The sequence below is a fragment of the Oncorhynchus nerka genome, linkage group LG22, assembly GCF_034236695.1.
Source record: "Oncorhynchus nerka isolate Pitt River linkage group LG22, Oner_Uvic_2.0, whole genome shotgun sequence".
In the NCBI taxonomy this organism is placed as follows: Eukaryota; Metazoa; Chordata; class Actinopteri; order Salmoniformes; family Salmonidae; genus Oncorhynchus; species Oncorhynchus nerka.
This window is the reverse complement of record NC_088417.1, coordinates 88,401,309-88,425,175: the sequence shown is the minus strand read 5'-3', so window position 1 is coordinate 88,425,175 and position 23,867 is coordinate 88,401,309. Positions and strand designations below refer to the sequence as shown.

Below are 23,867 nucleotides of genomic sequence, written 5' to 3'. Positions count from 1 at the left end.
ATCCCTGATAAATATTAATAATATGCATGTCTATCTCTCCTGGCTCAAAGTGGAGGAGAGTTTGACTTCATCACTGCTTGTATTTATTAGAGGTTGAATGCACCGATTGTCTGTTTGAACTACTGGCGCTCAGCTCGGACACCCACCCATACCTTACAAGACATGCCACAAGAGGTCTCTTCAAGGTCCCCAAGTCCAGAAAAGACTATGGAAGGCACACAGTACTAAATAGAGCCATGACTACATGGAACTCTATTCCACATCATGTAACTCATGCAAGCAGTGAAATTACATTTGAAAAGAGATTAAAAAAACACCTTATGGAACAGCGGGGACTGTGAAGCAACACAAACATAGGTGCATACACACACACACACACACACACGACAGCATACGCACTATTACACACGTGCAAATGGATTTTGTACTGTAAATATGTGGTAGTGGTGGAGTAGGGGCCTGAGGGCACACAGTCTGAATGTATTGTAATGTATTTAAAATTGTATAAACTGCCTTAATTTTGCTGGACCCCAGGAAGAGTAGCTGTTGCCTTGGCAGCAGCTAATGGGATCCATAATAAATACAAATACAAATATACAAAGATAACCCTGAGACAAAGATTCTATCCAAACCAAAACTAGTCTACTCTCTTAGAAAAAAAGGTGCTATCTGGAACCCAAAAGGGTTCTTCGGCTGTCCCCATAGGATAATCCTTTGGTTCCAAGTAGAACCGTTTTAGGCTCCATGTAGAACCCTTTCCACAGAGGGTTGTACATGGAACCCAAAATGGTTCAACCTGGAACCATAAAGGGTTTTCCTATGGGGACAGCTGGAGGACCCTTTTGGAACCCTTTTCTAAGATTGTTATTTTAGCAATCCCACCCTGACTACCAGAGCTTCCTTATCAGTAGAGGAGGAATGCAGGCAGGGAGACGGTATGGCAGGGGAGGGATGGAGGCTACGGAGGATTTATGGGAGGGTTGGAAGGGAGGGGATGGAGGGGAGTATGAATGAGAGCGTTGGTAGGGAGGGAGGGAGGGATGGACGCAGGGTTGGTAGGAAAGGGCCCCTATGGGAAACATGACAGTGCTAGCTGCTGCCTGACCCTGGATTCTCTGCAGACCCTGGGGGTGTTGGTCCGATTGGCCCTGGATGATGTCATAGTATAGTCAGTCACACCTCAGTTCTTTCCTGCCGGGGGTCATGGTTTTCAGTTACTGTTAGTTACTGTAGTCAGGAGGAGCTCTGCAATAATGTCTGTTCCTCTTCTCTGGGAGGCACTGTGACCGGTAACATAGTAGCATGGATTCCCTGCCTGGTTGAAGTGCTGAGACCCACTGTCACCAGCCGTACATATTGTACTGAGACCATGTACATAGCATGTAGTGTACATACATTCACTGAGACCATGTACTAAGAAGTTGCTAATGGAAATATATGTTGTAAGTTGTAACAGCCACTCACTAATTTCCTTATTTCCAGTCATTGGTCTTAAAACAGAAAATGTGATTCTTTGTGATTCTGGAGTTGGACTCCTTATATGGGCTGACAGCTGGGGGCTGCCTAGTCTAGCCCAACACAGAAAATCAGAGTTGCATGTTTCAATTCCCAAACTGGTCAGAGAGGTTACAAGTCAAAAAGCAGGAAGTAAAATGTCAAACGAGGATAAAACATTGCAGTAAGAATGGATGATAAATGTGTAGCTCACTCAGTGGGTTGTCCCCTTTGGGTACACATGGACAGAGAAAGCAGCAGCAATCTCAATTATTTGACTGACCAGTCCGAAAAGGAGTTGGATGCATTTTTCTTCAAAGCTACTCAAGCAATAGTAGGGTTGCAAAGGGAGGGTTTTGTACTGGAATCTTTCAAAGTTGACCAGTAAACTACCAGAATTTTGGTAACTTTCAAGGATTTTATGTAATGTATCACTAGACATCTAGTGGTCCTTTTGGGTAATTCCAATTATCACAGGTGTCTGTAATTATGTCTGGCACTCTGTGTGGCCTTATCACATGTAAAATATATAAAATATTATCCAAATATAAACTATCAACTTAGTCAATACCATTGGTGTTTTATTTTTGATTGAACCTTTATTTAACTAGATAAGTCAGTTAATTAAGAACAAATTCTTATTTACAATGACTTCCTACCCCGGGCCAAACCCTAGCGACGCTGGGACAATTGTACACCTCCCTATGGGTCTCCCAATCACGGCCAGTTGTGATACAGCCTGGAATTGAACCAGGGTCTGTAGTGACACCTCTAGCACTGAGATGCAGTGAGGGCTGATATGAGGGCTTCAGCATGAAATACCCTTTATTTTACCATGTCAGTATGTCTTTGTTGTCAATGTTTTGGCACCAAGCTGGTGTTAGTTGTGAAAAAAAGTCAGTAGTTTGAAGAGTTGCAGAGTTCATTTAAAATAATGAAATTGTTGCTTAGATGTTTTTTTCATTAATTAAGCTATTTTCTCTTGAACCATTATGGTCTATCCACTGGAAACTCATGGACAATATGGACACAGATATTTAAAAAAATATATGATATAGAAATATTTTTTTAAACGTATTATTCAATTATAAATTATCAAAGTTACCATAGATTGCCATAGATTACCTGTTAATTACCAAAACTACAGAAGATTCTGGTTACATTTGTAAGTTAAAGGTAGCTTTGCAACCCTACGCAATGGTAACTGAATGCAAAAACTATGTTAACGTGTGTTAAATCTGTGAATGAGCATAAGCACTAAAAATGTGTGGCTGTGACGATCCTGCATGCTCTATAAGCAACATGGGGTACATTAGAGATACTGTTCTCACACAGACACTGAGGTATACTCTCATCCAAAGTAATCAGACTCAGTATGTTGTATTATTATAAGTGTAGGTTTGAAATGTTGCTACTCTGCTGTTCCTGCTGCTTCCTAATTCACCGTAGCAGAGTTGTGCTGGGAGAAGGTTGTCAAAAGCAGTCATAATCACAGAACTCATGTCATGTCGAATCACAGCACTCGTATTCATAATGTCTCATGATAAATGTGAGACAAGTGAAATCGATATGTGGCGTCTTTGAAATGAAAACAAGGAAGGAAGGAATGGGGAATGAGGGATGGAAGGAAGGAAGGAATGAGGGAAGGTGTCACGTCTGCTCCCACTCTTCCCTCCCCTGGCGCTTGAGGGCGCCAGGCTGCCCTGCATCACGCACTCCTGTTATCAATTACGCACACCTGCCTTCCCTCGTCACGCGCATCATCGATATTGGACTTACGTACCTGGACTCACTCACTCATCTGTTTATTTCCTCCCCTACATTTTTCAGTTCCCCAGCTCTGTTCCCTGCTGATGCATTAATTGTCTTTTGTTTGTGTTACCTGTTTGCTGACGCTGTTCCTGTCTCGTTCCATGTCCATTATTTATTCAATGTTTGACTCCCCGTACCTGCTTCGTCTCTCCAGCGTCATTCCATGTGACAGAATGCATCAGCCAACACACGATGCATCGGGGAGTACTGGCGTTCCGGTTGGTATGGTGGCATCGGCTCTAGGTCGCCACAGATGGAACCGGGGGTGCCTAGCCAGCTCGTTGGGCTTCCACACCCTAGCTGGCTCAAGAGGTTTCCTTGCCCCGGTTGGCTCGGATGGCACCCATCACACGTCGGGCCTCAGCCGGATCATCAGTGCTTGTTCGCCCAGCCGGTCCAGGAGTTTTTTTGTTTGGTTTTTGTTTTGTTGGTGAAGTCGGGGTGGATTCCGCCGCCGATGGAACAGGGGGTTTTCACGCCAGCGTCATTCCATGTGACAGAAGGAGGGATGGAAGGAAGGAGGACACGATGAGACAATGTTGTATTCATGCTTTGAGAATAATTAACAGAACTGTACTACAGTCACTCAGCTCAGTCTTGGCAGAACTGTGAATACCAGGAAAGAGACAGTAGGCCTTAACAGGTGGTAATTAACCACTCAGGAGTGTATATGATGTTGGAGTTTATATGATGTTGGAGTTTCAATTTCACTGCTTGTTTATGATGTTGTTAAAGGTTTGTCAGGATGTGAGGTTGTCAAGATTTCAGGATGTCAGGATGTAAGGAAGTCAGGATTTCAGGATGTGAGGTTGTCAGGATGTGAGGAAGTCAGGATTTCAGGATGTGAGGAAATCAGGTTTCAGGATGTCAGGATATGAGGAAGTCAGGATTTCAGGATGTGAGGTTGCCAGGATGTCAAGATGTCAGGATGTCAGGAATTAGAGGAAGTCAGGATTTCAGGATGTGAGGTTGCCAGGATGTCAAGATGTCAGGATGTCAGGAATTAGAGGAAGTCAGGATGTAAGGATGTCAAGATGTCAGGATGTGAGGAAGTCAGGATGTGAGGTTGTCAGGATGTGAGGAAGTCAGGATGTCAGGATATGAGGAAGTCAGGATTTCAGGATGTGAGGAAGTCAGGATGTGAGGTTGTCAGGATGTGAGGAAGTCAGGATGTCAGGATATGAGGAAGTCAGGATTTCAGGATGTGAGGAAGTCAGGATTTCAGGATGTGAGGTTGTCAGGATGTGAGGAAGTCAGGATGTCAGGATATGAGGAAGTCAGGTTTCAGGATGTCAGGATATGAGGAAGTCAGGATTTCAGGATGTGAGGAAGTCAGGTTTCAGGATGTCAGGATATGAGGAAGTCAGGATTTCAGGATGTGAGGTTGCCAGGATGTCAAGATGTCAGAATGTCAGGATGTCAGGAATTAGAGGAAGTTAGGATTTCAGGATGTGAGGTTGTCAGGATGTAAGGATGTCAAGATGTGAGGTTGTCAGGACGTCAAGATGTGAGTATGTCAGGATGTGAGGATGTCAAGATGTGAGGTTGTCAGGACATGAGGATGTCAAGATGGGAAGCTGTCAGGATGTGAGGATGCCAGGACGTGAGGTTGTCAGGATGTAAGGATGTCAAGATGTGAGGTTGTCAGGACGTCAAGATGTGAGTATGTCAGGATGTGAGGATGTCAAGATGTGAGGTTGTCAGGACATGAGGATGTCAGGATGTCAGGCTGTATCAGAGGGAGGAAGTGTAGAGGATGTCCCCACAGGGAGTCAGAGAGAAGGAAGCACAGAGCCACTGTTAAACAGCTGTCTTTCTGTCTAGCAGGTGACAGGCATATGCATCATGTGGTTTAATCAGAGATGAGACAACAGCAGAGGGAGCGAGGGAGATAGAGAGTCACTTAAGAGAAAGGGGAGAGAGGGAGAGAGAGAGAAGAAGAAGAGAGAGACAGAGAGAGAGCCTGTCTCCTGTGTCAGACACAGGCAACCCACTTGTGTTTCCCTTGGAGTGCACCTGCAGATTGGAGTAGATCATGAAAACATGCAGATGAGCCCTGAATCACACAGGAGGAAGTAATGAACTATTAACATGAGGAGGTGCACTACTTTAGGTGCCATAGGAATGAACTTGGACCCACTCATCTCATCCTATGTGGTTCTTTGGTCTTCTTGGACTTGATATCCTTGGTCTTCTTGAATTCTTAAGGAGTGTAAGTTGTCATGAGACAACATATGTATTCACGAGGTGTCCCACACTGATGCTTATTGTTCTACTGCTGAAAGATGGCATAGTTGGCATAGAAGTCACATTTGGTCTCTAGCCAGCTGAGTGTGGTCTGTTTGTCTGTGTTCACATGCTTTGATGGCATAAATCATACTGACTGTTTGTCAGTGTACACCTTGTGATTCATCAAACATGTGCTTTGTGGTTAAGAGGAGCAGTCAGAGAGAAACACACACACACACACACACACACACACACACACAGAGAGACAGTTTCCTCCTCTCTGTGTCAAGAGCAAACAGAGATAATTAGGTAAAGAGAGAGATGTCCTCCAGCCAAGACGGATGCTGGTGTCCTGTTAAAGAACACAAACCCAATGCAGATACACCACTGGTCTGTCAATGATCCACCTGATACGATCTCTGCATCATACACCAGGGAAATGAGCGTGTATCCATTTGTGTGTTGACTTTCATATGGAAAGGAAAGAGAGGAGGGTAGGAATCCCTGGGTTGTTTTGGAATGTGAGTGTGGTCGGTGTTTGTGTTTCAGCCTCACCATGAGATGATGTTAGCTGTGAGTAAAGCCCCATCTTTCATTACAGGCATCGATGTAGCCAATCAGATAGTACTCAGGATAAATCTAAAGAAACGTTTGGTTTGGTTGACTTGTGATCCATAATTGGTTTTCCATCAGAATAAATACTTATATCGTCAGTGGATACATTTGGATTGATGCTGTATCTACAAGAGAAGGCTGAAGTGTTGACCGATAAGATACGGTCAACAATGTTTCTTCACCCCACAAAGGATAAATAGATGTGATTATCTTGCAACAGTGGTATAGGTGTTCTGGAAATACTCCTGGAACCAGAGTTTGTCTGGTTCATACTAAAATCAAAGTCCTAATATTGCTTATTTTAGCAGACTGCTTTTGTAAGCCTGAGAAATGGTAATGAGAGGCACCATGAGGCGTGTAAATTGCAGCGGAAGGCAGTTTTCACTGCTTAGCAAAGTAATCATTTATATCTAATGGATATTTCCCTGAAGACATAGGTCTACTCTCTTACAGAGTCTCTTTATGCCATTTCTGAATCCAGACACCGAGAGCTGAAAGAGAGACTGTCTCTAAGAACTATACTGTATATGCCATATATTGTTGAAGCTATTTATTCTTCAAAACATGACTGTCAGTACAGAAGCCCACCATGGTATTTCAGAATACTTTGCCTGTTGCCTCAGAATGCATTAAGTTTATATTCCATAAGTAAAAACACTGACATCAACTTGATGTCTTTGCCTGGGAACACGTTTGCCTGTGACTCAGACACTGAGTTCCAAAACACTTTGTGTTCCACAGAAGTCTACTAAGGGTTCGGTGGTGCTGGACTTTGTGTTGGACCATGTGAAGCTGGCAGAGACAGACTTCTTCGGGCTGCGCTACTGTGACCGCAGCCACCAGACCGTGAGTCACCAGTGATTTCTATAAACATATTTATACAAATAATATATACATTTATAAGTGAATGTGTATATGAATGTGTGTCCATGTGAGTGACAGTATCTCAGCACACCACTGATAATCTCACAATAGACCAGGGAAGGCTTTATGCATTATGACATGCTTATGACATTACATTATGAATGGCGCACCGGAGAGATTATTTCCTTCCTTCATATACACTAATCAAAGTGTCTGGTAAGATTAGAAAGGTTATTTCGCCTCAAGTCAGATGTCTAGCTTAGATATCTTAAGATGGTAGCTTCAGCTTGCCCCAGTCAAAGTGAAAATAGTAAGCATTATTATCCTGTAAAGACAATAACAGCTCTGTGAATATTGGCCGGGGGTCATTCTCTGTCTTGTCATTCCTATAGAAGGTGCCATCACAGAGCGTCCCACGCAGGCCCAGCCCATGATAGGGTAGAGTAGGGCTGGGGAGGAATAGTAATAACCCATGCAGGGCCCCAGCGCTACACAAACTCAGAGTTAGTCAGAGTACAGAACCATAAAAGAACACAATGATAACTGTGTCCCAAATGGCACCCTATTCCCTATGTAGTGCACCACATAGGGAATAGTGCTCTGGTCAAAAATAGTGCACTATTAAGGGAATAGTGTGCCATTTAGGACATATAAATACTCTCCCAACATCCCCATCTTTCTCTCACATGGATGGGCGGTATCCTGTGCAATGCCTTCAGGGGGCTGTCGGCCAAGCCCTGATTTATCGTCAGACCTGCATAGGATGAAAGAAAAATAGTGAAAGGAGACTGAAAATGTTGGAACGCCAGCATCACTGTCTGTTTGACTTGGATATAGCCTATGCCCTAACATGTACTATGCACTATTATAAACTGGGTGGTTCGAGCCCTGAATGCTGATTGGCTGACAGCTGTGGTATATCAGACCGTATACAACGGGTATGACAAAACATGTATTTACTGCTCTAATTACCTTGGTAACCAGTTTATAATAGCAATAAGGCACCTCACGGCTAAGGGCTGTAACCAGGCACTCCGCATTGTGTCGTGCTTAAGAACAGTCCTTAGCCGTGGTATATTGGCCACATACCACACCCCCTATTGCTTAATTATCACACACCCTGAACAAGAGAGGATTCTTACACGGAACCCAAACCGGCTACGTGCGTGTGCCATCATGCCCCTACACCAAACGCAATCACGACACGCAGGGTAAAATATCAAAACAAACTCTGAACCAATGACATTAATTTGGGGACAGATCGAAAAGCATTAAACATGTATGGCAATTTACAGTGCCTTGCGAAAGTATTCGGCCCCCTTGAACTTTGCGACCTTTTGCCACATTTCAGGCTTCAAACGTAAAGATACAGTGCCTTGCGAAAGTATTCGGCCCCCTTGAACTTTGCGACCTTTTGCCACATTTCAGGCTTCAAACATAAAGATATAAAACTGTATTTTTTTGTGAAGAATCAACAACAAGTGGGACACAATCATGAAGTGGAACAACATTTATTGGATATTTCAAACTTTTTTAACAAATCAAAAACTGAAAAATTGGGCGTGCAAAATTATTCAGCCCCTTTACTTTCAGTGCAGCAAACTCTCTCCAGAAGTTCAGTGAGGATCTCTGAATGATCCAATGTTGACCTAAATGACTAATGATGATAAATACAATCCACCTGTGTGTAATCAAGTCTCCGTATAAATGCACCTGCACTGTGATAGTCTCAGAGGTCCGTTAAAAGCGCAGAGAGCATCATGAAGAACAAGGAACACACCAGGCAGGTCCGAGATACTGTTGTGAAGAAGTTTAAAGCCGGATTTGGATACAAAAATATTTCCCAAGCTTTAAACATCCCAAGGAGCACTGTGCAAGCGATAATATTGAAATGGAAGGAGTATCAGACCACTGCAAATCTACCAAGACCTGGCCGTCCCTCTAAACTTTCAGCTCATACAAGGAGAAGACTGATCAGAGATGCAGCCAAGAGGCCCATGATCACTCTGGATGAACTGCAGAGATCTACAGCTGAGGTGGGACACTCTGTCCATAGGACAACAATCAGTCGTATATTGCACAAATCTGGCCTTTATGGAAGAGTGGCAAGAAGAAAGCCATTTCTTAAAGATATCCATAAAAAGTGTTGTTTAAAGTTTGCCACAAGCCACCTGGGAGACACACCAAACATGTGGAAGAAGGTGCTCTGGTCAGATGAAACCAAAATTGAACTTTTTGGCAACAATGCAGAACGTTATGTTTGGCGTAAAAGCAACACAGCTCATCACCCTGAACACACCATCCCCACTGTCAAACATGGTGGTGGCAGCATCATGGTTTGGGCCTGCTTTTCTTCAGCAGGGACAGGGAAGATGGTTAAAATTGATGGGAAGATGGATGGAGCCAAATACAGGACCATTCTGGAAGAAAACCTGATGGAGTCTGCAAAAGACCTGAGACTGGGACGGAGATTTTGTCTTCCAACAAGACAATGATCCAAAACATAAAGCAAAATCTACAATGGAATGGTTCAAAAATAAACATATCCAGGTGTTAGAATGGCCAAGTCAAAGTCCAGACCTGAATCCAATCGAGAATCTGTGGAAAGAACTGAAAACTGCTGTTCACAAATGCTCTCCATCCAACCTCACTGAGCTCGAGCTGTTTTGCAAGGAGGAATGGCAAAAAATGTCAGTCTCTCGATGTGCAAAACTGATAGAGACATACCCCAAGAGACTTAATCGCAGCAAAAGGTGGCGCTACAAAGTATTAACTTAAGGGGGCTGAATAATTTTGCACGCCCAATTTTTCAGTTTTTGATTTGTTAAAAAAGTTTGAAATATCCAATAAATGTCGTTCCACTTCATGATTGTGTCCCACTTGTTGTTGATTCTTCACAAAAAAATACAGTTTTATATCTTTATGTTTGAAGCCTGAAATGTGGCACAAGGTCGCAAAGTTCAAGGGGGCCGAATACTTTCGCAAGGCACTGTAACTAGTTAGCTTGCACTTGCTAACTAATTTGTCCTATTTAGCTAGCTTGCTGTTGCTCTTTCTATCCATCTCTTTATGTCTTTCTATCCATCTCTCTGTCTTTCTATCCCACCTATTCATCTCTCCCCCCCTCCCTCTCTCTATCCCTGTCTCTCTATTCCTGTTTCTCTCTCTGGCTCTCTCTCTCTCTCTTTATTGTTTTTGTTATTTTATTAAAATTGTAAAACAGTTATGGAGTTTGATGCTATGATAGAATAAAACTGATTATGGATCAACAACATTGTAGTAAATCCCCAATACTAACCTAAATGACAGTGAAATAAAGCAAACCGGTATTGACTAAAAATATTCCAAAACATGCATTCTGTTTGCAACAAGGCACTACAGTAAAACTACAAAAAATAAGACAAAGGAATGAACTTTTTGTCCAGAATACAAAGTGTTATGTTTGGGGCAAATCCAACACAACACATCACTGAGTACCACTTTTTGTATTTTCAAGCATGGTGATGGCTGCATCATGTTATAGGGTATGCTTGTCATCTGCAAGAACTGGGGAGATTTTCAGGATAGAAAGAAACAGAATGGAGCTAAACACAGGCAAAATCTTACAGGAAAGGGCCTCCCGGGTGGCGCAGTGGTTAAGGGCGCTGTACTGCAGCGCCAGCTGTGCCATCAGAGTCCCTGGGTTTGCGCCCAGGCTCTGTCTTAACCGGCCGCGACCGGGAGGTCCGTGGGGCGACGCACAATTGGTCTAGCGTCGCCCGGGTTAGGGAGGGCTTGGTCGGTAGGGGTGTCCTTGTCTCATCGCGCACCAGCGACTCCTGTGGCGGGCTGGGCGCAGTGTGCGCCAGCCAAGGTGGCCAGGTGCACGGTGTTTCCTCCGGCGCATTGGTGCCGCTGGCTTCCGGGTTGGATGCGCACTGTGTTAAGAAGCAGTGCGGCTTGGTTGGGTTGTGTATCTTTCAACCTTCGTCTCTCCCGAGCCCGTACGGGAGTTGTAGCGATGAGACAAGATAGTAGCTACTACAACAAATGGATACCACGAAATTGGGGAGAAAAAGGGGTAAAATTTAAAAAAATATATATATAAAATAAAATCTTACAGGAAAAACCTGGTTCAGTCTGCTTTCCAATGGACACTGGGAGACAAATTCACCTTTCAGTAGGACAATAACCTAAAACACAAGGCCAAATCTACACCGGAGTTGCTTAACAAGAAGACATTGAATGTTCCTGAGTGGCCTAGTAACAGTTTTGACTTAAATCTGCTTGAAAATATATGGCGAGACTCTGAAAATGGCTGTCTAGCAATGATCAACAACCAACCTTATAGAGTTTGAAGAATTTAGAAAATGATCATGGGAAAATATTGCACAATCCAGGTGTGCAAAGCTCTTAGAGACTTACGCCAAAATACTCACAGCTGTAATTGCCAAATGTGTTTATAACATGTATTGACTCAGGGGGGTGAATACTTATCCTGAGTGTTTTCTTTTTCATTCATTCAACCCCCAAATAATGCATTTGACTTCCACTTTTTTTTTTTGGGGGGGGCAAATGTTTATTTGTTTAGTTATTTTTGGAACGTATCTGTAGGCTGCTGTAGGCTGCCACAAATGAAAGACAAATCAATCAGTAAGAAATACAAACATAGTTGAATATAAACCGGAAACCCGTTCCCCCAACCCCACCCAGCCACCATGTCTCCACCCCCAACCTCCCATCCCATTCCACCTACCCCACCCAGCCACCATGTTTCCACCACCCAACCTCTCATCCCGTTCCACATACCCCACCCAGCCACCACGTCTCAACCCCCAACCCCTCATCCCGTTCTCCCAACCCCACCCAGCCACCATGTCTCCATCCTTCCTCCCATCTTGTTCTCCCAACCCCACCCACCCAGCCACCATGTTTCCATCCTTCCTCCCATCCTGTTACCCCAACCCCACCCAGCCACCATGTCTCAACCCCAACCCCTCATCCCATTCTTCCAACCCCACCCAGCCACCATGTCTCCATCCTTCCTCCCATCTTGTTCTCCCAACCCCACCCAGCCACCATGTCTCCATCCTTCCTCCCATCCTGTTACCCCAACCCCACCCAGCCACCATGTCTCAACCCCCAACCCCTCATCCCGTTCTCCCAACCCCACCCAGCCACCATGTTTCCATCCTTCCTCCCATCTTGTTCTCCTAACCCCACCCAGCCACCATGTCTCAACCCCCAACCCCTCATCTCGTTCTCCCAACCCCACCCAGCCACCATGTCTCAACTCCCAACCCCTTCTCCTGTTCCCCCAACCCCACCCAACCACCATGTCTCAACCCCCAACCCCTCATCCCGTTCTCCCAACCCCACCCAGCCACCATGTCTCTGTCCTTCCTCCTATCTTGTTCTCCCAACCCCACCCAGCCACCATGTCTCCATCCTTCCTCCTATCTTGTTCTCCCAACCCCACCCAGCCACCATGTCTCTGTCCTTCCTCCTATCTTGTTCTCCCAACCCCACCCAGCCACCATGTCTCTGTACTTCCTCCTATCTTGTTCTCCCAACCCCACCCAGCCACCATGTCTCCATCCTTCCTCCCATCCTGTTCCCCCAGCCCCACCCAGCCACCATGTCTCCATCCTTCCTCCCATCCTGTTCCCCCAGCCCCACCCAGCCACCATGTCTCCATCCTTCCTCCCATCCTGTTCCCCCAGCCCCACCCAGCCACCATGTCTCCATCCAACCCTCCAGTTGTGGAAAAAGTGCCTAATTATCATACTTGGGTATAAGTAAAGATATCTTAGAAAATTAGTAAAAGTGAAAGTCACCCAGCAGAATACTACATGAGTAAAAGTATTTGATTTTAAATATACTCAAGTAAATGTAATTGCTAAAACATACTTAAGTTGTCACATGTCCTCCCTCTCCTGCCTCTGAGTCACCAGGCTGCTCATTAGGGCGCACACCTGTCACCAGTGTTACGCATATAATGACACTCACCTGGACTCCATCACCTCCTTGATTACCTGCCCTATATATGTCATTCCCTTTGGTTTCTTCCCCAGTCATCATCGTTCCTGTATCTGTTTCATGCGCTGTTCGTGTTTTGTTAATTAATTAATTAAATGTATTCACTCCCTGAACTTGCTTCCGACTCTCAGCGTACATCCTTACAGAATGGCAACTCAACAAAGGGAAGCACCAGGGAGTGTTTTTTGTGTTGGAGGTGATGTTGGGTCCGGGTGTTGGAGCCGTAGCTACCTGGGAGGCCTCAGCCGGTTTGTAGGCTCCCATGCCTCAGCGGGTTCAAAAAGCTCCCATGCCTAAGGTGGATGAACAGGTTCCTGTGTCTCCATCAAGGCAACCGGGGAGGTCTCAGCCGGCTCATCAGGCTTTCACTCCTCAGCCGGTTCGTCAGGTTTCTGCGCCTCAGCAGAGGCTTACCGGTCCGATCATCCCTGTGGTTGGTGTCCTGTGGCTGGAGCCGAGTGCGCCGGGGAGGGAGTACTGTCACGTATGCTCTCTCTCCGGCACACTAGGTCGTCATGCTCCCGCGCCTCAGCCGAGGTGACCAGTCCGCTCCTGAGCCCCAGGATCGTCGTCCTGCGGCTAGGGTCGCACGTTTGGGGGGTACTGTCACATGTGCTCCCTCTCCGGCCTCTAGGTCACCAGGCTGCTCGTTAGGGCACACACCTGTCACCAGCGCATAATGACCCTCACCTGGACTCCATCTCCTCCTTGATTACCTATATGTCATTCCCTTTGGTTTCTTCCCCAGTCGTCATTGTTCCTGTATCTGTTTAATGTTAGTGCGCTGTTCGTGTTTTGTTTATTTATTAAATGTATTCACTCCCTGAACTCCCTGAACTTGCTTCCCGACTCTCATCGGGAAGCAAGCTCCTTTATCCCCAAGCAGGCTCCTTTATCCCCAAGCATCCCCTGGCTTAACGACCCACAGCCTTTCCTTGTTGGGTCAGGAAGTCCATATAAGGTTTGGGGGTGGAGCCAGCTACCTGCAAGATATCTCTCCTCAATTGCCACTCCCCTCACCTCTCCCTGCCGGCTGCCACAATAAATAGTAAAGTAAAGTACAAATACTTTCAAGTATTTTTACTTAAATACTTTACATCACTGCCCCCACCCCCCACTCCCGTAAACCATTTCCCACCCCTTCCTACCCCCCTAGCAACTAGGGTTGTTTGTCAGTCACCCACCACTGCCCCGCCCTCCTCCCGGCGACCAGAAAAATCCCACCCCTACACTATCGACCTGAAAGCAAAGAAAGATTAGCTTTAGCTGAGATTATTCTTTAGAGTCAAGTATATTTGTTCAGGCCTCAATTGTTCCTTGACTAACACCATTCATTCTCGCTGTCGATGATTTTAATAACTTCTAACAGTAACTGTATCCATGGCGAATGTTTTCTACCTTCACTCTTGTTTTTCTCAGTGGTGTGTTGTTCCAGTTCATCTCCATGCATGTTGGCATGCCTGACAACAGCTGTAACACTGGTTTGATGTTGAACTATGTTTGACCGAGGGTTCTGATTTACAAGGTTAGCCAACCTTGTTTTTTTGGAGATGAGCACAGAGGATGCATCTAAGCTACTGAATCCTTCTGGAGAAAAGAGTTTAAAAAGATTTTAAAAGAAATGCCTTACACTTTGCATAAAAGTTTATATCAAATCAAATCAAATTTATTTATATAGCCCTTCGTACATCAGCTGATATCTCAAAGTGCTGTACAGAAACCCAGCCTAAAACCCCAAACAGCAAGCAATGCAGGTGTAGAAGCACGGTGGCTAGGAAAAACTCCCTAGAAAGGCCAAAACCTAGGAAGAAACCTAGAGAGGAACCAGGCTATGTGGGGTGGCCAGTCCTCTTCTGGCTGTGCCGAGTGGAGATTATAACAGAACATGGCCAAGATGTTCAAATGTTCATAAATTACCAGCATGGTCAAATAATAATAAGGCAGAACAGTTGAAACTGGAGTAGCAGCACAGCCAGGTGGACTGGGGACAGCAAGGAGTCATCATGTCACGTAGTCCTGGGGCATGGTCCTAGGGCTCAGGTCCTCCGAGAGAGAGAGAGAAAGAGAGAAGGAGAGAATTAGAGAACACACACTTAGATTCACACAGGACACCGAATAGGACAGGAGAAGTACTCCAGATATAACAAACTGACCCTAGCCCCCCGACACAAACTACTGCAGCATAAATACTGGAGGCTGAGACAGGAGGGGTCAGGAGACACTGTGGCTCCATCCGAGGACACCCCCGGACAGGGCCAAACAGGAAGGATATAACCCCACCCACTTTGCCAAAGCACAGCCCCCACACCACTAGAGGGATATCTTCAACCACCAACTTACCATCCTGAGACAAGGCTGAGTATAGCCCACAAAGATCTCCGCCATGGCACAACAAAGGGGGGGTGCCAACCCAGACAGGATGACCACAACAGTGAATCAACCCACTCAGGTGACGCACCCCTTCCAGGGACGGCATGAGAGAGCCCCAGTAAGCCAGTGACTCAGCCCCTGTAATAGCGTTAGAGGCAGAGAATCCCAGTGGAAAGAGAGGAACCGGCCAGGCAGAGACAGCAAGGGCGGACCTTCCCACTCCTGGGCCAGACTACACTCAATCATATGACCCACTGAAGAGATGAATCTTCAGTAAAGACTTAAAGGTTGAGACCGAGTTTGCGTCTCTGACATGGGTAGGCAGACCGTTCCATAAAAATGGAGCTCTATAGGAGAAAGCCCTGCCTCCAGCTGTTTGCTTAGAAATTCTAGGGACAATTAGGAGGCCTGCGTCTTGTGACCGTAGCGTACGTGTAGGTATGTACGGCAGGACCAAATCGGAGAGATAGGTAGGAGCAAGCCCATGTAATGCTTTGTAGGTTAGCAGTAAAACCTTGAAATCATGTTTCATTGAAATGTACAGCTGTGTGTCATCCGCATAGCAGTGAAAGTTAACATTATGTTTTCGAATAACATCCCCAAGAGGTAAAATATATAGTGAAAACAATAATGGTCCTAAAACGGAACCTTATAGAATCATTCTATCATACACATAGCTATGTTGTTTATGGCAGGTTATCCCCTGCTGTGCTTGGGTAATATTAGACCCAAGAGCGTGCTAGGATCAGCATGCACATCCACATCATTCCTACCCTCTGGAGTCGTAAACGACATACATGTACCAACATATTGGAGCTGCTTCGGGACTGATAGATACACACACTGTTACTGTGTGTCAGAGAGCAGTGATGCTTTTAGTGTCTGTGCATGGAGCAGCAGGCCTATAATCAAAACCTATCCATTTAGAGAGACTTCTCTGTCATTTATATGAGGCTGCCTGCTTGCCTGCTAGCTACACCCTTCATTACAATATCAATGCCCTCTCCTGGTGTAACCCTCCATAATATTGAGGCTGAAGTTGTAGTAAGATGACTGAGGTTCCAGAATGCTCCAATATGTACACCAGCACACCGCTTAGCCTGTTTGGGATAGGGGGCAGTATTTTCACGTCTGGATGAAAATCGTGCCCAAAGTAAACTACCTGCTACTCAGGCCCAGATGCTAGGATATGCATATATATATGCATATTGGTAGATTTGGATAGAAAACACTCGAAAGTTTCTAAAACTGTTAAAATAATGTCTGTGAGTATAACAGAACTTATTTGGCAGGCGAAACCCCGAGGACAAATCATCCAGGGATGTTTTTTTTTTTAGTTCACTGTATTTTCTATGTGGATCTAGATTTCTAAGGCACTTGCTTGCAGTTCCTATCATTTCCACTAGATGTCAACAGTCTTTAGAAATTGGTTGATATTTTTCCTTTGAGAAATGTAGAAGTAGCCTTTTCCTTTCTGGGTGTATAGCCAAGTGTACTGTTTTGTTTGGGGCGCGCGACCTGAAGCTCGCTCCACATTCATTTTATCCACTATTGAACGCAGTATATCCCGTCTTAAATTTGATCCATTATGTACGTTTAAAAATACCTAAAGTTGGATTAGGAAAGTTGTTTGAAATGTTTGGACAAAGATTACAGGTCATTTATTAGATAATGTGTAGTCATGTTGGGCAAGTTGGAACCAGTGTTTTTCTGAATCAAACGCGCCAAATAAATTGACATTTTGGGTATATAACGACGGAATTAATTGAACAAAAGGACCATTTGTGATGTTTATGGGACATATTGGAGTGCCAACAGAAGAAGATCTTCAAAGGTAAGGCACGAATTATATCGTTATTTCTGAGTTTTGTGTCGCGCCTGGTGGGTTGAAATATGATTATCATGTGTTTGTTTGATGGGGTGCTGTCCTCAGATAATAGCATGGTTTGCTTTCACGGTAAAGCCTTTTTGAAATCTGACACAGTGGATTAACAAGAAGTTCAGCTTCATTTTGCTGTATTGCACTTGTAATTGTATGAAAGTGAAATATTTCCAATAATTTATTTTGAATTTCGCGCTCTGCAATTTCACCGGATGTTGTTGAAACGTTCCGCTAACGGAACCCCTAGTCGTAATTCAAATGCACTCCGAATACATTGTTTAGTTCATTCTTGTGGATCATTCTTCATTCTAGAACTAGTAGAGATATTAGAACAGAGCCTGGGCCTCTCAGTCCGACCTGTCAATCAAACTGTCTGCCTCATGATGACAGAGCCTTTTAATTTATTATCTATCATTCTATTATTTATCAGTTCTAGTCACTTGGCAACTGAGCTGTGTTGTAGGGCAGAAAGACATGCCTTTCTCATACTGATAGAGAGAACACACTCTAATCCCATGTAATAAAAATAAACACCTTGAGGTGTTCAATAAGTATTGCAGATATAAAAATGTAAATAGCTCTGGAAGGGCTTTGTGCAGGTGCCATGAATGCACATAGATGTAGCCCATTAACTGTCTACTATACACACCACCCTTTTAGTACCCTTTTTCTAAGGGTGTAAGGCTATTTTATAAGTAATGTGTTACCAAAGGTTTTTACTTTGTTCTCCTCCAGCCAGTCGCTGTTCATTGGAAGATGACTACCAGTTAGAGAAATAAGAAGTAGATTGTTTCTCAGGTTGTCTTTCTGAGTGGAACCCCTCTGTCTTTGTCTGGTTGTCGTCCTGTCGCTGTCAGCCACTCTTCTAATCATCACCCCCCTCATTTGCATAAATTAGCATGCACTGGAACACAACACCTGCACTGATGTGATTATTGCAAATTAGATAAGATTAACCAATTCAATCACACAGACATAGCTCTAATCACGTTCCCCTGGACACCAATATCCGTTCCGGTGTGTTCTGGGTTGTATTCATTAGGCACAAAACAAAACAAAATACCTCATTTCTACCAGCGTGTTAAATGTGCAACCAGAGGGAAATAAATCTAGACCACCTTTACTCCACACACAGAGACGTGTACAAAGCTCGCCCTCACCCACCATTTGGCAAATCTGACCATAACTCCATCCCCCTGATTCCTGCTTATAAGCAAAAACTAAAGCAGGAAGCACCAGTGACTCAGTCAATAAAAAAAATGGTCAGATGAAGCAGATGCTAAGCTACAGGACAGTTTTGCTATCACAGACTGGAATATGTTCCGGGATTCCTCTGATGGCATTGAGGAGTACACCACATCAGTCACTGGCTTCATGAGAGCATCAGCTGTTCCGGACGACTGTGTGATAATGCTTTTTGTAGCCGATGTGAGTAAGACCTTTAAACAGGTCAACATTTACAAGGCCGCAGGGCCAGACTGATTACCAGGACATGTACTCCGAGCATGCGCTGACCAACTGGCAAGTGTCTTCACTGACATTTTCAACCTCTCCCTGTCCGAGTCTGTAATACAAAGATGTTTTAAGCAGATCACCATAGTCCCTGTGCCCAAGAACACTAAGGTAACCTGCCTAAATTACTACCGACCCGTAGCCCTCATGTCTGTAGCCATGAAGTGCTTTGAAAGGCTGGTCATGGCTCACATCAACACCATTATCCCCAAAACACTAGACCCACTCCGCTCCAATTTGCATACCGCCCCAACAGATCCACAGATGAAACAATCTCCATTGCACTCCATACTGCCCTTTCACACCTGGACAAAAGGAACACCTATGTGAGAATGCTATTCATTGACTACAGCTCAGCATTCAACACCATAGTGCACTAAAAGCTCATCACTAAGCTAAGGACCCTGAGACGAAACACCTCCCTCTGCAACTATCCTGGACTTCCTGACCGGCGGTAAGGTGGTAAGGGTAGGTAACAACACATCCGCCATGCTGATCCTCAACACAGGAGCCCCTCAGGGGTGTGTGCTCAGTCCCCTCCTGTACTCCCTATTCACTCATGACTGCGTGGCCAGGCACGACTCCAACATCATCATTAAGATTGCAGATGACACAACAGTGGTAGGCCTGATCGCCGACAACGACGAGACAGCCTATAGGGGAGGAGATCAGAGACCTTGCCGTGTGGTGCCAGGACAACAACCTCTCCCTCAACGTGATCAAGACTAAGGATATGATTGTGGTATACAGGAAAAGGAGGACTGAACACACCCGCATTCTCATCGACGGGGCAGTAGTGGAGCAGGTTGAGAACTTCCAAGTTCCTTGGTGTCCATATCACCAACAAACTAACATGGTCCAAGCACCCCAAGACAGTCGTGAAGAGGGCACGACAAAACCTATTCCCCCTCAGGAGACTGAAAAGATTTGGCATGGGTCCTCAGATCCTCAAAACGTTCTACAGCTGCACCATCAAGAGCATCCTGACTGATTGCATCAATATGGCAACTGTTCGGCCTCCGACCGCAAGGCACTAAAGTGGGGAGTACGTAAAACCCAGTACATCACCGGGGCCAAGAGGGGAACCTCTATACCAGGCGGTGTCAGAGGAAGGCCCTAAAAATTGTCAAAGTCTCCAGCCACCCTAGTCATAGACTGTTCTCTCTGCTACTGCACGGCAAGCGGTACCGGGGCCCCAAGTCTAGGTCCAAGAGGCTTCTAAACAGCTTCTACCACCAAGCCATAAGACTCCTGAACATCTAATCAAATGGCTACCCAGACTATTTGCACCCCCCCCCCCACCTCTCTTTTACACCGCTGCTACTCTCTGTTTATTATCTATGCATAGTCACTTTAACAACTCTACCTACATGTACATATATATATTACCTCAATTACCTCGACTAACCGGTGCCCCCGCAAATTGACTCTGTACCGGTACCCCCTGTATAGAGCCTCGCTATTGTTATTTTACTGATGCTCTTTAATAATTTGTTACTTTTATTTCTTTCTTTTTTTAGGTATTTTTCATAAAACTGCATTGGTTATGGGCTTGTACTACTTGAACTTGTCCAATGAGAAACACTTGTTTTCTATTTTCCATTAAAAACTTTTTGACACATTTTGCTATGATGAGCCCTAATGAACATGGCCCTGGTGCCCATCTGTAGTGTGGTGGGGTGAGGATTAAGGTGGGAGGGAATGGCGAGGGTGCACCACACAGCATCTTTCAGTGACATACTTTAGTCTGAAATATGTTATCCTAGTCTAGCCTACCTCATTACGCTAACATTTATTCATCTCCATGCCCCAGAATGCCCCAGAATCCAAAGATTCAGTCCACAGACTCTTCCCCTCCTCCAACAATTTCCATCTTCAGCTTGGCTAGTAGCAACATCACCAGAAATTCACAGACAAATATATGGAATGCATATAAAACAGGACTTGAAGCTGTTTCTTCATGCAAGGGGTGCGGTGCTATTCATTTATAGTAGAAATGTAAGCAGTTTGGTAACGCGATATCAGCTACCATGCCCTACAGTCAAGCTAAAGCAGAAAACATTGAATAATAATAATAATATTTATTTCAGTTTCATTTTTAAAAGAGCTGAGTCCTTATGCTGTTTCGTGTGAACTGTGTGAACAAAGGCACGTTTGTTTTCACGTTTGTTTTGAATGTTTGCTGCCGGTGTCTGATGCCGATGTGAAGTGAACAGACTGTTGTTTATCACTGGGTTTTATCACCGTGTTAAGTTATTTAAAGAACAGAGGAAGATAAACATTGTTGTCGATCTGTCTGTACAGATGGCTCCCAGGAGAAGCATGAGCTGCAATGACATTGTGAGCTCTGATACAATATCACAGTAAAAGCAAGGCGTCACTGTGACAACACTGCAAATAAAGATTTGAAAATAACAGTTAGCATTCACAACAAGCTCCACAACAATGATTTGAAAATTGCAGTTTGCATTCACAATGACCTCCACAACTATGATTTAAAAATAGCAGTTTGCATTCATGGTCATAAGAAGCTCGACAACATCCCACAAATAGACACAACAGCGCAGTAGCTGCTGTAACCAGTGATAAACACATGAATATACTGTATGGAGACCTACACACGGTTTATATTTACTGTCACATAGGGTCATTGTATGTAATGTACATGTCTTCAGAGCTTTTGTGGGCACCTGAGTGGCGCAGCGGTCTAAGGTTCTGTATCACAGTGCCAGAGGTGTCACTACTGACCCTGGTTCGATCCCAGGCTATATCACAATTGGTCGTGATCGGGAGTCCCATAGGTCGGCGCACAATTAGCCTGTTTAGGGTTTGGCCGTCATTGTAATTAAGAATGTGTTCTTAACTGACTTACCTAGAGTGTGCACAGCTGTCATCAAGGCAAAGGGTTGCTACTTTGAAGATTCTCAAATATATTTTGTTTTACACTTTTTTGGCTAAAACGTGATTCCGTGTGTGTTATTTCATAGTTTTGATGTCTTCACTATTATTCTACAATGTAGCAAAGAGTAAAAATAAAGAAAAACCTTGGGATGGGTAGGTGTGTCCAAACATTTGACTGGTACTTTGACTGGTACTGTATATATGATAATTTAATGTCCATCATCAACGTGACATAAGGAAATTGTGCACAGTAAGCCAGGCAGTCTTGCAGGAATGTTCCCAAATCAGATGTTCATTGACGTGAGAGCCAGAGGTTCAACGAGATACAAAATACCAGTACAGTATAAGATAATGAATAAAAGCCAATAAAAAATAAGTTTCATGTGTTTGATTTTTGCCTCTGTGGCAGCATGCTGTGACCTGTTTTAAATCCATGTTTTACTGATGCACATTTTAATGACTCGCACTCCTTTTTAACGAGACCATTTATAAAAGTTGGTTTTAATGCGGCTTCAGTATTATGCCAAAGTTAGCATGACTAAACGTCCCGTTCTGGAGCTGCCTGAGTCCTGTCCAATACACTGACTGCACACTACACTACACTACATACACACACACACACACACACTGCATAGACCACTCAGCCATGACTTTACATAAAGAAGTGCATTTCTCCATTTCTTCCAGCCAATTACTGAATACTTCATATCTCCTGGACAGACTATGTAAACATAAAGGGTACATCTGTCATGAAACAACGGGATGTGTGAGATCAGCAGCATTAGTTCCTGTGCTTGTGTTTTTCGTCACTGGTTATTTGGACAAATCACGATTTCACAGGTATTAGCATCTTTTGAATTTTGGAAGGGGATGAGACATTTGGCACACAGACTTGCAAAGAGAAAGGGTGTATCGCTTCGTTGTAGTTCTGATCCTCATTTACCTCTTCTCTTAACTCTTATGGACCCAGAACTTAATCAAGCATCTGACCCATTACGTAATACTTTAGTTCTGGGTTAACCAAGATTACTGAATACACATGCTCAAGATAGCTTGTTACAGTACATTCTGTATTTGTTAATGTACACATAGGCTACTAGTTACATATTGTATATTACGTATGATACTACTTAAGTAAAGAAATAATAATTATGGCTGTCATTTTTGTATGTCATTTGAATGTCTTCTCTGTGTTTTTTGTTTGCAGTATTGGCTAGACCCCTCGAAAACCCTTTCAGAACACAAAGATTTAATAACAAGTAAGTATCTCTTCCTTTCTCTGCATTCAGTTGAGTTGAAAGCCTCTCATCTGTTTAGATACAGAGAGTTGGCTGCTGCTGAAATCTCTCTCTCTCTTCCTCTCTGTCTCTTTCTTTCTCTCTCTCTCTTCCTCTCTGTCTCTCTCTCAGAAGGGCCTCCATACACACTCTATTTTGGGGTCAAGTTTTACGCTGAGAATCCCTGCAAGCTAAAAGAAGAAATAACAAGGTATATATTTTTGGTACAGTACTAGATTTCTCCAGATAATATCATTGTGGCTGCTATGCTATATATCAGAGGTAGTCAACGCTGTTCCTGGAGTGCTGCAGGTACTGCAGGATTTTGTTCCAACTAGGCACCACACCTGGCCAACTGAGCTAATTGATCAGTTCAGGGCCTAAATTCAACACACCTGGTCTTCCAGGTCCGTTAAAAAATAACACAAAGTGTCTGCAGCACTCCAGGACCAGAGTTCCCTACCCCTGATAAACAGTATATCATTGACCCATCATCCAGTCACACAACAGTGTTATCATCACCCTACTTTTTATTGAATTGGCCTTCACAGCCACACATACAGTATAAAAGCTTACATGCAGACTACAGGTTATGTCCTTATCTATGACAATATGAAATAGCTTGTACTGTGTTTCATGTGCTATATGGATGTGTGTCTGTGTGTGTCTCTGGGTACTGTAGATATCAGTTCTTCCTGCAGGTGAAGCAGGACGTACTACAGGGCAGAATCCCCTGTCCCCTTGACATCAGCGCCCAGCTGGCTGCTCTGGCCATACAGTGTGAGTACACACAGAGGCAGAAAGAGCGAGGCAGAGAGAGAGGCAGAGAGAGAGAGGCAGGGAGAGAGAGGCAGAGAGAGGGAGGCAGAGAGAGAGAGAGAGAGGCATAGAGA

At 44.4% G+C, this 23,867-nt stretch overlaps 1 protein-coding gene across 2 annotated transcripts in view; it reads left to right on the top strand.

Moving 5' to 3' along the window:
* The window catches only part of epb41l4a (erythrocyte membrane protein band 4.1 like 4A), a 116,614-nt gene that overhangs the window by 28,760 nt on the left and 63,987 nt on the right, over window positions 1-23,867 (top strand). For both annotated transcript variants that reach the window (XM_029628491.2, XM_029628490.2), the window contains exons 3-6: window positions 6,892-6,996; window positions 22,905-22,956; window positions 23,107-23,185; window positions 23,657-23,754. In XM_029628491.2, coding sequence (XP_029484351.1) covers window positions 6,892-6,996; window positions 22,905-22,956; window positions 23,107-23,185; window positions 23,657-23,754 — 334 coding nt within the window. The remainder of the gene's footprint in view (window positions 1-6,891; window positions 6,997-22,904; window positions 22,957-23,106; window positions 23,186-23,656; window positions 23,755-23,867) is intronic.